Genomic DNA, 16473 nt, shown 5'->3' on the forward strand with positions numbered 1-16473 from the left:
CCCTCCCCTCACAGAACCCCCTCCCCTCACCATCCCACACGCCCCTCCCTCACATAACCCCCTCCCCTCACACCCCCATACGCCCCTCCCCTCACATAACCCCCTCCCCTCACCATCCCATACGCCCCTCCCCTCACATAACCCCCTCCCCTCACACCCCCATACGCCCCTCCCCTCACATAACCCCCTCCCCTCACTATCCCATACGCCCCTCCCCTCACATAACCCCCTCCCCCACACCCCCATACGCCCTTCCCCTCACATAACCCCCTCCCCTCACCATCCCACACGCCCTTCCCCTCACACCCCCATACGCCCCTCCCCTCACAGAACCCCCTCCCCTCACCATCCCACACGCCCCTCCCTCACATAACCCCCTCCCCTCACCATCCCACACGCCACTCCCCTCACAGAACCCCCTCCCCTCACCATCCCACACGCCCCTCCCTCACATAACCCCCTCCCCTCACCATCCCACACGCCCCTCCGCTCACACCCGCCCACACCCCCCTCCACACCCCCCTTCACCCCAACACGCCCCTCCCCACACTCCCCTCCCATCACACCCCACACACGCCCCTCCCCTTACACCCCCCCCCCCAACCCTCCCCCGGGCGCTGTGTTGGGACCTGTGGTGTTGAAGGTGACTCTCCCCTCCCTGCCTGCCGCACAGAGAAAGTTTAAATCTAAGCCCAACTTGACCCGGTCACCCTCTGACACCGACCCTCCCCACTGCCCAGGGCAAAGCTCCCACGCCGCATCCCACCTACTCATCCCGACTCTAAACGCAGAGAAATATAGTGGTAGAAAAAATGAACTTCAGTCTTGTGTATGTGTGTGTGCTAACCCTGTTGGTCCTCTGCCATTCAAGTAGGCAATGTTAACACCTAAAGTTTGAAAAAAAATCCCCCGGGGTGATCTTACTGAGCCAGTTGATGTACATATCTGCAAACTACTGTGGCTCCGCCCTCAGAAATTCCTCACAGCCACTTCAAATATGAACTTTCCTACCGGCTCGCCACACTTGAGCCGCTCTTTTAGTTCGACACGTGTCGCAGGGGAGAGAGGGAGGAAAAATCCGTTCCAAGAACAATTCAACTTTCTTTTTTTCGCATAAAGAAAGTACATAAGTGACTTGAAATCCTTTAAAAGGTTAAATTTTTTTGAAAAAGAACCCAGTTGAATTGTTAATTTTTATTCCTTACAAGTGTCGACTTTTGTTTGATCAGAGTACGGGGTGAATCTTTAAGATTTGTTTAAATTTGTACCTTTTTTGTAAACAAAATAAACTTTTTGCCTTCTTTTAGAAAGTTTGGTGGTTAGGACGCAGGCGCAAGGCAGTAGCGCCCTAAATTCGAGCACCAATTTCGCAGAAAGTTTTTTTTCTTGTACGTGTGAGGTTTTTGTTTTGGTCGGGATAAAGGTGTTTTTCTTTGGGTGTTATTTTGCCCCCTTTCCCTCCCCGTTTGGCGGCGGTGTATATGTGTGTGAGCTCCAGCAAGAAGGATGGTAGACAGGGGCCCTTTATTGACCTCGGTTATCATCTTCTATCTGTCAATCGGCGCTGCTATCTTCCAAGTGTTGGAAGAGCCGAATTGGACCGCAGCCGTTGACCAGTACAAGATGAAGAAGTCTCAGATCCTTGAGGAACATCCTTGTCTCACCCAGGCAGCTCTGGAGAAGATCTTAGCGGTAAGAACCTCCCTACTCGAGTAAACCCGCTCTCCCTCTTTGCTGTACCCTCGTTCATTCTCTCTCGCCCTCTCTCAGAATCCTCATTTTAATCTATTTTTCTCCTTTGAACATTTGTCCACTCATTCCTTCATGCGCTTGCCCCATCCAAGCCATGGTTCCAATCCCTCAAATCTTAAGAAATATTTTTGATGTTAAAACCTGCAAATTAAGACTTTTAAACCCCCCTTTAACATTATAAATCCTATATGTCTTTAATACATCCAATACGACTAAAATTATTCATAGTTACGATATGTATATGACTTTTAAATATCATAATATAATTGAAATTACTCAAGTTATACTTTTCGTCTTTAATATACCCAGTATGACTAAAATTACTCATAGTTACGACGTGCATAGCAATGTGATTTGGAATTACAAAGTTACAATTTGTATATGACTTTAACATATCACAGTTATGATTAATAGCTTTGAAGTGTTTCCTGCTATTTGTTCATAAGGATTAAAATCCTCCTGTTACAACTTAAGTATTTCCTAGTTGCGAATGCATACGGTTTGAAAGCGCGCCTGGGTTTGTATTCATATTACAGTCTTGCTCTTTTCCCCACGCCCAACAAAAAAAAGTTTATCTGGCGTCTTGCTTTCAGAGGAGCTCTTGGTGAAGGGCGTTAAGTCGTCATGGAAATGAAAATATAACTTTTTTTTCCTTAAGGAATCAGATGCCGTTTTGTTGAGTCTGGACTGCCAGAAATTTGTTCTCTAGAACTCGTGACTTGTTTCATTTGGAGTGTTTCCCAAGTCCTGCCTCAACAGAAGTTGTGTCTGTGAGGTTTTCATTTTTTTTTGAGGAGTGAGGGGGTGGGTGGGGGGCGTGGGTGGAGAATGTGCTGGCGATGAGTTTACTCGAAACGCCAAGGAAACAACAAAAATGCTGGTGAAACCCGATTCTGAGTAGGGGGTGGTGCTCTGTGGAGTGGGGTCATCGCTTCGCCGACCTTTTAGTTGGGGGCATTGATCCCGGGTGCGCGCTCTCAGCACACAAAGGGTTTGTGTGTGTGTGGTGATCCTGAATTTTACAAGTGATTAAAAGAATCCGAAAGTGCGCCAACCTTGCATTAATGCCTTAAAAGTGAAACTTCAGGATCTATGGGCTTTCAAATCGTCTTGAGGATCACGTTCAGTGTCTTCATAACCACCTCCCTGGCACATACTGACGACTTTCTGTACGTGACTGTATAGATATTTGGTGTGTACACGTTTCCATGGGTGGACAGCGTTATTCAAACGGCGAACTGCCATTAGAATAGAGCAACAGGCAGTTCCTTCACATGCGGATCCAGCGTTTGCAAGCGTTTGTCTCCTCCGCATATAGGGGGAGGGGGGGGGGGTGGATTTGTAAACCACCGGGTTAAATTGCAAGCGACTGACCCCCCCCCCCCCACCACCGCAGCCACCCTTTGAAAGAAAGTTGTTCCGCACCTCTTCCACACACCCCTCCCCCGAGCATTTCTCTCCCTACCCTCAAGGCCTGAAGAAAGATCCAAAGTACCAAACAAACAAGGGAATTAGTATGTGTTGTTTGTTTATTGATAATTCATTGACTCTCTCTTTCTGCGCAGCGGACAGAATTGCACTTGTGCACACAGACCAACCAAGCAGAGGAGACAAAAGAATATAAAACAGACAGCAGAAGCAAAGCCCGAGAGGGTATGGGGTCACAATGTGTGTGCCGCTGGGCGGGCGGGCTGTGGGTTGCTTGTGTCAGTAATGTACAGCTCTTTAAAAAGGCAGGGTGGCTGAGAGATTGAATGCTAAGGGATGTCGGTTTGGGACTGAACTTAATCTTTTCATGACAACACCACAACTTTTTGGACGTTTGACTAGACACACTGAGGGGTTCTGCAATGCAAGTATCTGTCAATAGTTTTATCAGTAGCAGTAAAAAGGGCGGGTGGCGGAGAGAGATTCAGTGCTGGTGTCTGTAATACTGAAATAAATTGCCGGCACAGTAGTTCCTTACTTATCCATTTGAAGTGTCTGACCCAAGTCCAGCTTAATGGAACAGTTGGACTTCTGATTTCCCTCCTGTGTCACCTTGCATTCATTTGGTTTAATGTGAACCTGTTTGCTTTGCAACTTGTCCAGAATGGTTGAGAGGTGGTGGTGGCGGGGGGGGGGGGGGGGGGGGGGGAAGCGGGGTATGTGGAAAACGGCGGGTGGGTGTTTGCACAGTCAAGTTGCACATGTTTTGTTTTTTCAGAGACGCCACTGGCAGTTCTCGGCAGCAGTGAGACTTGGTGAGTGAGAAATAGACTGTGGTTCTTGGTGTCCGTGGGTGGGGACTTTTGCATTGTGGTTACAGACAGCAGCACTTGATAAGTGGAAGGAAGCTGTGTTGAAATACGGTGAGGCTGCTGAAATGGCTGATGGTCTCCAGGACTGGCCAATGTTTGAGGGGAGGGTGATTGGGTAAAAATCAAATGGCTTCTGCTACAGAGGTGGGTTCATTTCTTGTCATTAAAGAATAACTCGTATAGGTCCTCTCAGTATGGGAACTAATTAATCCAATTTAAGAGAAATTTCATTATCCAGACAGCAGCCAAAGTTTGGAAGTTGGAAAAGGAGTATTTAAGATCCAAGTAACCAGATAAACATGAGGGGAGAAAGCTGAAGGTTCTGCTGAAACTGTGGGAGGTTTGTGGGGAAGGTTGCTTCTCTTCTGTAAAATTCTGTGGACGTGGAAAGATTACGCAGAATCGCTACACTCAATACAACATTTACAGGAATCACTGTCACAGAAGGCACAGAAGTGGGTGGGGGGTTTTAAAAACAAAATTAAACCAAAGATTTAAAAACTTATTTTAATGAGGTTTACAAATCAAAAAGTTTTTTGGAGACCCAAGAGATTCTGAAGACGCTGGAGCAACACAAACAAAATGCTAGAGAAGCTCAGCAAGTCAGGCAGCAACTATGAAGGGAAATGAACAATCGATGTTATGGGTCGAGACCCTTCATCAGGACTTTTTTTTGGGCAACTTATTCACACTGGATTGTCTGGCCCAAGAGTGTGCAAGGTGGAGACAGGATTACCTCGGGATAAAAGGCTATTTTTTGCTTCATCATTTTATTTTGCTTGAACTGGTTTTTGAATTGTATTGTGGCGTGCATGTGCTGGGGTCACATGGCATGTCTACTCGATTTGCAGATTGGCCCATGTATCTAGGTTTTACAACAGGTCATCACTGGCGATTAAGAGAAGAGCTTCCTTCGTCTTTTTAATGGACCGGCATTGCAGATGACTTTCTCTTGACTTCTTGAGGATGGTGATAAATTGACTCTCTTTAATCGGACACATTTTTGTGTCTTTCACCGAAGGCCTATCAGCCGTGAGTTTCCAAAATGTTTAGCGTCGTTGCAGAAACGAGATGTGGCACTAACATATGAATTTTAAGAGAATGAGTACTGCCAGGTTTTTGAGTCGGCCATCTTGGTTTCGGCATCGAGGTATTTTAGCTGTGATTAGACTGGAGTTGTTCTCCTTGGAGCAAAGTAAGTTGAGGGGAGATTTGATTGAAGCAAGCAAGGTTGCAATAAGGTAGACAACAAAAAACTGTTCCTATTGGCTGATGAGACGAGGATTAGGGGGGCAGAGATTTGGATTTCAAACAGGAGACATAGTAGGTGTGTGATGAACTCTTTTGAACCCTGAGTGGTAATGATCTGGAACTTGCTGTGCACGGGCTGGTGGAAGTCGAGATAATCAGATTCAGATTAGTTTGTCATATACACCAGTGTGCAATGAAATTTCTTGCTCACGTGAAGCTCACAGAGTAAATAGTATACATGTAACAATAAACACAGTGAATGCAAAACAACAGAAGGATGCAAAGTATAGTAGTACAAACTGAGGCAATGCAATAAGAAATGCTGAAGTGACAATAATGGAAGTGGTAGGATTAAGGGTTTGAGAATGTGAAGTGTGGCAGCATTGACTTCAAAAGGGATTGGATAGGCAATGGAGGGAAATTATCTTGCAGGGCCTTGAGGAAGAAAGGAGAAGTGGGACTAACTAGCACCAGCGTAGACTCAATGGGCAGGATGGCTTTCTTTGCCATAATGAGTCTGCACTTTTCCTATTGTGGGCTACAAGACCAAGCTCAGTGGTGATTTTGATTAGTTCATGCAAGGTTGGTTTGGGAGCCTGCATGCCTCTAAGTCAAAAGTTCATGTGTTGAAGTTGCAGTCCAGGTGCTTGAGCACATGATGTGGTAGGTGCGACATCCTGCATGGCTGGAGCTGTTGTCATTCAGATAAGATGTTCAACCTGGTCTTTTTAGATTGTGGGAGTTGGGGAGGAGATTCCAAAGTGCAGGGGCTTTATCCTGGTTTCCCGAACAATATTTATTCCTTGATCAGGGTCACTGAAACAGATCATTTGGTTGATTATATCAACGTCCTTTATGGGAGCTTGCTAAGTGTAAATTAGCAGTTATAACAGTGAGCGCTATGGTTTTGGAACACTGGGTATATATTGCACAGGGATGTTCTTGGGTCACAGTGTGAAAACAAATGTTATGGAGGATGTCAAAGCATGTTAGAATTAGGATCTCACAACCAACACTGGTCAAAACTGCATTATCCGATCTTCTTCATGGAATCCAGCAATTTAGTGTTGTTGAGGCAGGGGCCCCATCAATCTGGTTTCTGATCCTGGTGGAAGTGTGTGCAGAGACCCTCTGAGATGTTTGATCAGTTTTGACCGTGATACATCCCACAGTCACGCAGCCAGTCAACACTCGCAGACGAAGGGTGGCTGCCTGTCCGAGGGAGCAGATGTTTCCTGATGCCTGTGGATTTCTTCTGAAGTAAACTCCGGTGCCTTCAGGAAAGGAGGTCATTTGAGAGAACTTCTGTTAGGGTAGGAGGAGAGGAGATGAGGTGATCTTGGACTGTCAGTATTTCTGCTTGTTCTGAAGAACATTTCAAACGTATACATAGCTCCAGGAATTTTCCTGATTTTTTTTTGTTGTTGTGTGGGGCAAGTAGTGCTGAAACCCTGCCTACCCTCCCCCACAGAGGGCATAGTGAAGCAAGTCAGCCATTCGTGCTGGTGTCAGCTAAGTTCATTCGGGTTTTGCCTCACACTCCCTGCTTGTGGAACTGTTCTGGAAGAAATTCTTGTGAAGCCAAGGTGTTATTTCTGCCGATGCAATGGGCTGGGGAGAAGGGAGGGAAGGAGTTCAAGGTGTATCCACCTTGTGACATCTGCCAGACGGACAGTTGCCTCGTGGGATCTGATTGGGCATTTTAAAGTCTTTATTTTTAGTGCACTCTAAACTGTATTTTCTCATGCAGCTGTGGTCGGCGACATAACTGCACCGTGACTGAACTGAGTAACGTCGCCCCGTGTGTGTGAGCTCTGTGGAAAAGTCCGCCCGGCAGTTCGCAGTGTTGGCGACCCCACCCCCCCTTTCAGTAAGCTGAAATGACTGAACTCTTACTTTTCCTCTCTCTTGACTGTTGTGAAGGGGTTTTAACTCCCTCTGTGCAACAAGCTGGTTGAATGGCCACCTTAAAGGTTCAGCACTGGGCACGATCTTAACACACCCATTGACCAGCACCTTTTGCCCACAAAGGTTTAGAAAGAAACCCTTTTGTTTTGACTCTGAGCCTGCTTGAGTTCAGTTGTAGCTATGGTGATGACCCCTCACCCATTTTAATGCCAGCTTCCTGTGGTAATAATTGTCTAAGAGACCACTGTTCTGTTGATTACTGTGTTCCAACATGCATTTAATGGGCTGCCCTTTGACTTTCACAATGGATTTGCTGGTTCAATTAATAGCTCGGTCACCTGATTGTGAACTGCAAGCTTGCGTAGAGCTTCTCATGGTCTCTATCCAAATTGCTCTTAAATGCTTGCCACCTGATGTGTACCTTTGGTAATTTTGAAAACAAAGCTCTCCCCTATCTTCTTTTGTTGACGCCTTGATGGTGTGCAGTTCCCTGAGGCACTGAGAGCCCTCTGGACCTTTGTCTAAATTGTTCTTCTCGTGTACAAGTTTTGACAGTCAGCATTGGCTGGTTGTTGGACTGCTGAGAGAGTCATAGCCTGGGCTAATCCTGTTCTACCCTGGCAAGTCCAGTAGGAGCCACTGAAAGTGGACAAGAATCTAATTACCTTCTCCAAGCTGGGCAAAGATTTTGTTTCATTCTTGAGGTTTTCTCCCGTAACCCCACCTTTCCCCATTAATCTTGTCTATTTACTTTCTCGAACAACGATGCCCCTTCCTGTGATGAACAGAGCCCTTGGAAAAACCTTATTTCTTTTAGGTGGGTTAGACTTTGACAGTCATTTCTCAGGTTAGGGTTTGAACACAACCCACACTCATGGAGGGTACCTCCTCCATCTTCGAACGGGTTCCTCAAGCCCATGCCACAAAGCTGCCCCATGCTACCTGCTGACTAACATGGTGAGCAGTCTGTCTTGAAGACCTTTGCAGGACCACTGTCTGTAGCAGGGAAGGGGGACGGGATGAATCAAAAGTTGCACTGACCTGAAAGTGTGGCTGACACTCATTGTTGGGCCAGAGTAGAGGGAGCTTTTACTCTTCAGCTGACACCGCTTCACCTGATCTGGGACCACTCAATGCTGTTGACCATGTGGTTATGGGGGAGGGGAGGCTTGAAATTCAGCTTTGACAGGATTGCAAAATAATTGTGGTGAGTTGACCACCCAGTGTGCAATCTGCCCATTTATCGCTTCCGTTGAGTTGTACATTGGACCAGAGGTGAACTTCAGTCCCTGGATGGACAGCTACACTATTCCTAGAGTCAACAGCCCCTCAAAAGTTTCACCCCGAGATGGGGTTAGTGGAGGAAAGTCTTTTTCTCCCTACACTTTTTTCTCTCTCTCTCCCCATCTATTCTAACCATTAGGCTACACTGGAATATGTTTTGCCTCTTGTAGCCTATAAAAACCAGTCGCACCCACAGCTGGGGGCTGCTGGTCACTGTTTTCACCCCTAACTCTATTCTTTTCTCTTTTTGTTTTGTGCGTTAAGTGGTGTAACAGGGTGCTGCTGGAGGCAATGCAACGAGCGCCGATGTCTTTCGATTTTTGACCCTGGTGCCTGCTGGGAGCACAGAAGGACTCGGGCGAAATTGTACCGGAATATCAACGGGCAAGTCACAGATTTTCCCCCAGATTTAGTTAGCAGTGCAAAGCTGTGCTTAAAATGCATCACATCAGTGTCTGAGGAAAAGTAGCAGGCAGCAAGTCGGTGTTTGCAAACATTCATTCACCTTAAGGTGTGCTCTTAAGTTTGAGTGACCCTATTTGCCTTTCCTTGAGCCAATCTTTCTCTTTAAAAGTTGAGCAATTTAATTGGATGGCTCTCGTCCCTCTTTATTTATACATGTGTGGGGGATATTTGTCATACTTGGAGGCATTGTACACGTAAATTATTGTTGTCACTTAAATATATTTTACAAAAATAGAGAAATCAAAAACCAATAAGTTCTTTTTTAATTTCTACTGATGTTAAATACGAGTCTGGCTGTCACTTTGTGCAGCAACAAATCATTTGTCAACTTGTGCACACACACAGAGGATTTAATGGTTAACTTGAAGGCACATGCCTAACTGCATGGAGCTCCAGACTCTCATCTGGACAAATTATTGTGCTTTGTATGGTTACAATACTTGTTGCCTTCTCAACGGATCTCCTTTGGCTTAACCCACATTGCAGAAATTCTACTGCAGCAGCTGTTGGATGTTACGTGTATTGGGTTAAACTTCTGAGGGCAGCGGTGAACTTTGCAGGCAGGTACTGTAGCCACCACCGGGGGCTCTCTTAGAGTGAAGTTATGTGCCCAATCTTGGAACGTTGTGGCAGGCCTGACTGCTATGGAGGCTTCTTTTGTAGGTGGCCACCTTTGAAGTGTTCTGGCCATCAGAACTGGTTCATTGCCATCGCTGCAGAAGAAGACAAAATAGAATTGGCAGACACAAGTTTTGAAGACATTCTGGGGGAGAACTTAGTAATATTCTACACATTTTTCCGATATAAAACTCACTTGTGTTCTTAAGGAAAATTGAGGCATCTGCCATATTCCAGCTATCTTTTTCCGGTTCGAGCCACTTAACCTTGAAGATTAAACAAAAAGTGCTGATGCTGGCATAATATAGGCTGTGGAACTGTAGATTTGGCCTTGTGTTGATGTGGAGAGAGCAGGAAAGCAACTTGGCACTTTCTTTCACTACAAAACTATGGTCTTGATGCTTTGAGACTGGAGAACAATTTTGTGTGACCTCCACCTTATTCCCAATGGACGTTTGCCTTCGGAGGACCACCTGAGCCAATTTCTTAGCCTTTTTTATTCATGGTGTTTCAAGTTGATCGCCAAGGGCAGCTCTCAGTAGCAGAAGTGCAAAGGGATGGACTGAAGAGGAAGAATTTATCTCCATTATACCTTGTCAAAACCCAACCCTGCTCTCAATGCCTCCGTTGCAGAAACACTTCAAGAAAATATACTGCAGATTGTAGAGCCACCAGCCGTGGGTTGTGTTTAGCAACGCTGCTTATGAGTGAAATTTCCCAAGACTGTGGCAGGGTTTTGTGGAACTGATTATAAGGTAAACAGAGGGAGGGGGGAATCATCTTGAGTTTGTGCTGGTTTCCTTCCAGTGTGAAGGTGGAATGGTGTGGGATTTGGAAGGAGAGGGGAGGTGGCTTACTGGTCTGTGTCAGTTGGTGCAGGGCTGGAAATGATTTTGGAAATGATTTTGGAAATGCTCAGCAGGTCAGCACTGTGGTATTTTGACTTTTGGAGGATATAATTCAGTCCTCTGTGTGCTATTTATTCAGGCCCTGCCGTTCTCCCTCCTTGTGTTTATTGGAGCACCTGGAGCCCAATCCCACCCTGAATTTTCTTTTTTGCAGGTCTGGCAGCATCTGCGGAGTGAGGAGCAGAGTTTGTCTTGGGCTGATCACTGTTAACTGGAACTGAGACAAAAGCTTTTGTCTTCGCACTTGTGAACCTGAGACAAACTCTGCTCCTCTCTCCACAGATGCTGCCAGCCTTGCTGAGTATTTCCAGCATTTTTCATTTTTATTTCTGCACAATTCTTATTCACTACTTGTTTTTTTTTGTTTCAGACCTATTGTACAAGCATACTTTTTTTTAAGAAAAGTTAAGGTTTGTAGGGAAAATATTGCTCATATTTTTGGGCAATGTAGTTATGGATTCCAAGCTCTCCCACCTGATGACTACCCATTGCTGCTTAGAAACAAAATTCATTTCAATAACTTATCACAAATGTTTCTATTTCCTGTGCTGTTTCTTGGTCAAGGTTATTGATTTAGCACTGAGTTTTATCTACCAAGAATACTTTGTTCTTCTCCCGTGCTCGGAAAGTTCTGGAAGCTTTCATTCTCTTTAGGGTGTCAGTGACCTTCTCCCCTCTCTGCCACTTCGTCTATTGAAGTAACGCTTGAGATGGATTGGTAGAATATTTAACGGCAGTTCTCTCCACTTAGGAATAATGATGGAAGAAAAATGCTTTTGTTTTAATTAGCCCCCCCCCCCCCCCCCCCATCTTGTAGGCTTCCAAGCAACAACAAAACATGTAGAAGAAGTTAGAACCTAGTTTGGCTTGGCCTGACTCTTCCGTTCTGCAGACTATGCTGTTTTATACGTGTTTTTTTTTGCAGCAATAGCAAACAGTGTTGCAGACTTCTCACGCAGTTCTGCACAAGCGTGCGTACACACACACACACACACACACACACACACACACACACACACACACACACACACACACACACACACACACACACACACACACACACACACACACACCCCTACCTTTGCATCTGAACCCAGGCTGTAGGCCTGTTAGAAGGCTCTCAGACATCCTTGCATCTCCCTTGCTGTGCCACCCATCTCCGAAAGGAGTGAATCAGATTCTTTCTCAAACTATCCCACTAGAGCATGAACAGCATTCAGCCCTTGCACAGTGGGGGTATTCATTGCCTAAGGTTTTTCTCATTCTGTCTTGAGTTTGTTGGCAGAAAACAACATTCTCCCAGATATAAAATGCCAGACCATTTGTAAATGCAGGAAAAATTTCATTACGCTGGTTATTTTCTTCGCATGCTGTTGGATCTCTTGCTGAGAAAATATTATTCAGTGTGGTTTTTAAAAGTTTGACTGAATGCAGGCTAATGTTTGATCTTTGTCAGTGCCACTAATGTCAATGCAACAGAAACTCATAGGACCTGTGGTTTCCTCTCCCCTTGCTTGTCGTGTAAAAGGGAAGTTTAATTGAATTGAGCAAGACGTGTATGAAGCAGTAAAACCACATTTTGTTTATGGTTTCGCCACTTTGCAGAACCTTGCACCCATTTTAGAATGTGTTTGTGGAAATTGCCAGCAAACTCTGAGGAAACTGTTGGGGAGCTTTGTGGGATGGGAGCAAAACTTTGAGTTAATTGCAACAAACAGACCTGCTGGGTTATTCAAAAGAATGATGAAATTTCAATTATTGTGCTGTTCTCATTTATCTTTTAATATCGATCATAATGCATAGCTGCCAATGGACGGATGATTGATGGTTTTTATTTAAAGTCGACATGCAGCTGTTTCTTAGTGTAATATTGCGATTGGTTTCATGAAGTTAACATTTGTTGGGGCTTTGGTGAAAAACATGAAATGCAATTATACCTGTTGTAAAAATGCGCAAGCACAGTTATCTATTAATAACTGACTTATTTGGGAACATAACAATCGGGGGCAGGAGTGGAGCATAAAATCCCTTTAGCCTGCTCTGCCATTGACCAAATCACAGGTGATCCTTGCCAATCCCCTTCACTCATGATTCCTTTTCAAAAAGTCAAGATTTCAGCCTCAAGTGTGCTCCGCAAATGGGCAACTACAGCCTTGTTGATAAGAGAATTCCAAATGATGGCCCTTATGACACTTAAGCCACCAAGCTCTGGACTCCAGCCTGACTGTGTCAAGGTCTCTCACAATCTTGTACACTTCAACGAATTATTCTTCCAAACATTTATAGCCTAATATTCTTCTCTCTGTATCCCAGGAATTAATGTAGTCGTATCCTTCACGGGCACAGGGACTAAACTCCACACAGTCACCAGAGCCCATGTGCAGTTTAATTGATTGCTTCCAGCCACAGTGTTCTGACTTACATTTTCAGTTTTTGATTTTATGGTGTTTTGCACCTAGTGGTATTAAATATTTGATGTTCCTTTTACATGAATTACCAAGCAAACACCACTGCAAAATAGCAATAATCTGTAGGGTAGAATCTGGAATGGAGTACCAGCCACAGCTTATAATACCAAGAAGTGTAGTCGTGTAATGCTTAAATTCCTGGATTGACAATCCAATATTTAGTCCATTGACGTGAAGACATAGGTGTGATTCCCACCATACCGGCTGGAGATTTTATATCAAAATAATTAAATTAAATAGGGAGTTTGAAAAGAGAGTCTCAATAAGAGGAACAGTGGAAACAGCTAGATTGTTGTAAAAACCCATCTGGTTCACGAGTGCTCTGATGGGGAGGAAATCTACTGTCCTTGCACAATCTGACCTATAGACTTGCCAATGTTGCTGACTCTTAATGCCATCTTGGTTTGGGGCAATTAGGGAAAGGCAATAAATGCTGTCCTTGCCTGTGATAGCATCCCAGTAGCAAATAGACTTTTTACCGCCACCCCCCCAAAAAAAAGGTGGCATCGGCAGCAAATTGTATTCCTGTAGCCCCATTAATGTAGCAAAGTATCCCAAGATATTTAATGGTCTGTTTACAGCTCAGGATGAATAACATGCTCAGTTCAAATTGGAAACTGTTTGCTCTTCAATTTTGAGCCTTAATGTTGTGGATAGAGATTATCCCTTGCACTTCAGCCCAGTGGTCCGAAAGCCAACTTGGTAATAAACTTGCACACGTATCGTTTTATGGAGATGACTTGAGCAGTTTTGCTTTGCGTTGCAAGACTACTTTTAATGAGCTTTTGTTTTAACTGTTGTGATTATCCACAAAAATCACAGTGTGATGCAAGTACCCTTGGTTTATCAAGCAGAAAACTAAAGTTCAATGCCTGGAAATAATTGTTGGAACATTGAATGCTTTATTGCAGGGAGTAGTTTATAGTTCAACCCATGCCTCTGTAACCTGCTAAATGAAGGAAATTGTATAGAGCTTTGAGAGATGGCTTGGGGGTGGTGGGGGGAATACAAAGTGATTAATTTTGGGTAACCCAAGTTGGGAGGCAGCACAGATGCAAGGAACTTTTCCGATATATGTAGTTCTTCTTGCTGAATATTGTGTCATGGATGTTGTGAATAACCTTTAGTGCTGTTAGTGCAAACATTTTGGCTTGGAGACCACAGCTTTGTGACAGTGGTGAGAAGTTATGATGGAATAAACTTGGAACTGAGTTTGAAATCTTAATCTGTTTGATTTGCCCTGAACAAATCATAGTGTTAATCAATTTGATAAGTTTTGTTTTGATGAGGTTGGTAGGTTAATTGGCCACTGTAAAATTTCCCCTAGTGTGATGGTGAGTGGTAGGTTCTGGGGGTGGGGGGGGGGGGGGTTTGGTGGGGAGCAGTTGATAGCAGTATGGGGAAGATATAATAGAATTGGTATAGCATTAGTATAAATGGATGCCTAATGGCCAGAGTGGGCTGAAGGGCCTGTTTCCTTGTTTGACCCTATACCTCTACGACTTCTCCGTTATTTTGTGCGAGAGAATTGTAAATCCCCAAGAAGTTTACAATCTAAGTGGGAATCCCGACTGAGAGGACTGTCACCGCAAGGAAATCTTCCTGTTTTGTTTTTAAACCTAACTTGTGTCTCTCTTCTGACATTCTTTGACTTGGGATCTTGTCTGCTCTTCATCCAGGGGAATGCAGGGGTTATTCTGCAATGGGCGAGTACATTGGCTGCACCCGGACAAGTGCTCAGACTATTAATCTTGTCTGTGTGTCTCAGCAGTGCAATGTCTTCATCCACCCAGTTGGCAGAAGGATGGAGCTGAAGGGCCTTATTTCTATTTTGATCTTAAGTGAATTCTGCGGCTATCATTAGGGTTACGGAAATGCGAGAATTACCTGGGACCTGAGAATTTAAGAACCCCTGTGTTGCTCCTTAATCACCTTATCTGCTGCAGAAACCCTCATTCATGACCATTTCAAGCCAGCCTCTCCCCACGCCATGCTCGGTAACCTTGCGATCATTTTAAAAAAAAGCTGCCCTTTAACCCCCGTGTTTGCCGAATTGCATTGGCAGCCCATTGATTTTTAAATTCTCATTGTCGTATTCTGATTCTTTGATGGTCCATGCTCGCTCTTGCCTCTGTAATCCACCTCCAGCCCTCTATCGTCCTCCTGAGATGCATGGACTCCCCAATTCTGCCATCTTGCTCTTCTAAATTTAGTTGCTGTTCAGTTGCCAAGGTCCTAAGCTGTGGACTTTATTGACCAAACCATGCTTTTCCTCGATGCACTTATTAAAGCCTTTTCCTTTGACTAGTCTTAGAGTAAATATTTTTATTTGATATCTCCTCTGTGTCCTACCTTGGGAATTTTTTTAAACTGTGCCTAAGATGCTTTAGAAGTGGAAAGTTCTTTCCTTGTGACTGTTGAGTAATCAGCCTTCTGTTGATTTTATCAGCATTGACTTGTCTAAAGAAAACAGTGCTGATCCCATAGCACCATGATAGTGGGGTTGTGTCTAAACAAATGTTCTTGGCGGGGCCAGAGTCAACACTGAATATGAAACCATCTATGTTGTTTATAATGGCAGAAGGGCAAGGCTTGGTTCCTAGCTTTCAGCTGATCCATCCTCAATTGTTTTAACTTTTTTTTGTATTTGTTCAGTCAAGTCTGCTTCATTTATCATCCTGTGGTGACGGTTAGGTGCGCCTACTCCTGCTTCAGTTATTGGTTCTTTGGTGCAATTCTCTTTTTTTTAAAAGAACACAGTTAAGGTAGATTAGAGTCAACGGAACACCAAGGGCTGCAAGGTGTTCCATCTACAAGAAGCGCTATAGCAACTTTTTCTGATGGCACTTCAATCTCTACTCTTGAAGCACAGGGATAGCACATAACCATCTTTGTTCCCCTCTATGCCACATAGCAAATTGTTCTAGAAGGATATCACCCTTCCTCGAATAGAAGTCACAACAGTGGTCCTAGAACATTACTGAGTGAACACCTTCTTACTGATTGCAGAAGATGTCTCACTGCCAACTACGCTAAAGACAATTAGGCATGGCTAGTTCATGCTGGCCCTTGCAGTACCTGTGAATACACAAGATCCCCATCAATCTAATCCCTAAATAAGTAGTTTGCATGTGAAACGATTATTCAAACCATCCATGTGTTGTTACTGGCAAGAGGTGAGCCCAAGAGTCCCAGGATTAGTTGAAACTGGATCTACCGTGACACACGTGATGTGTGAGTGTTTTTAAACAACCGGCGCCAATGAGATCTGAAGAGACCAGGGACTTTCACATAACTGGCAGTGTGGAAGAGGAGGAGGAGGAATGTACAGTTGGTTATCCCTGAACCACATTTGGATGACTTAGAGGAACTGGTGCAGAAAGAATTTGGCAGAGGCCTGACTCCGATTGAGCTCCGAATTGAAATGATTAGTTTTTGGACCTTCGGCCAGTATGTGACCTGGATGAGAGTGATGCAACAGGTAGACGTTCTGCCTCGAGCTTTCAGTGACCTGGGTTC

At 44.6% G+C, this 16473-nt stretch overlaps 1 protein-coding gene across 1 annotated transcript in view; it reads left to right on the top strand.

Moving 5' to 3' along the window:
* The first annotated feature begins 898 nt into the window (after positions 1-898).
* Positions 899-16473, top strand: part of kcnk5a (potassium channel, subfamily K, member 5a) — a 31945-nt gene continuing 16370 nt past the window's right edge. Inside the window, exon 1 of the mRNA XM_052024177.1 lies at positions 899-1692. Within this exon, the coding sequence (XP_051880137.1) occupies positions 1507-1692 (186 nt within the window). The 5' untranslated portion in view covers positions 899-1506. The remainder of the gene's footprint in view (positions 1693-16473) is intronic.

This window comes from Pristis pectinata, chromosome 10 (genome assembly GCF_009764475.1).
Source record: "Pristis pectinata isolate sPriPec2 chromosome 10, sPriPec2.1.pri, whole genome shotgun sequence".
In the NCBI taxonomy this organism is placed as follows: Eukaryota; Metazoa; Chordata; class Chondrichthyes; order Rhinopristiformes; family Pristidae; genus Pristis; species Pristis pectinata.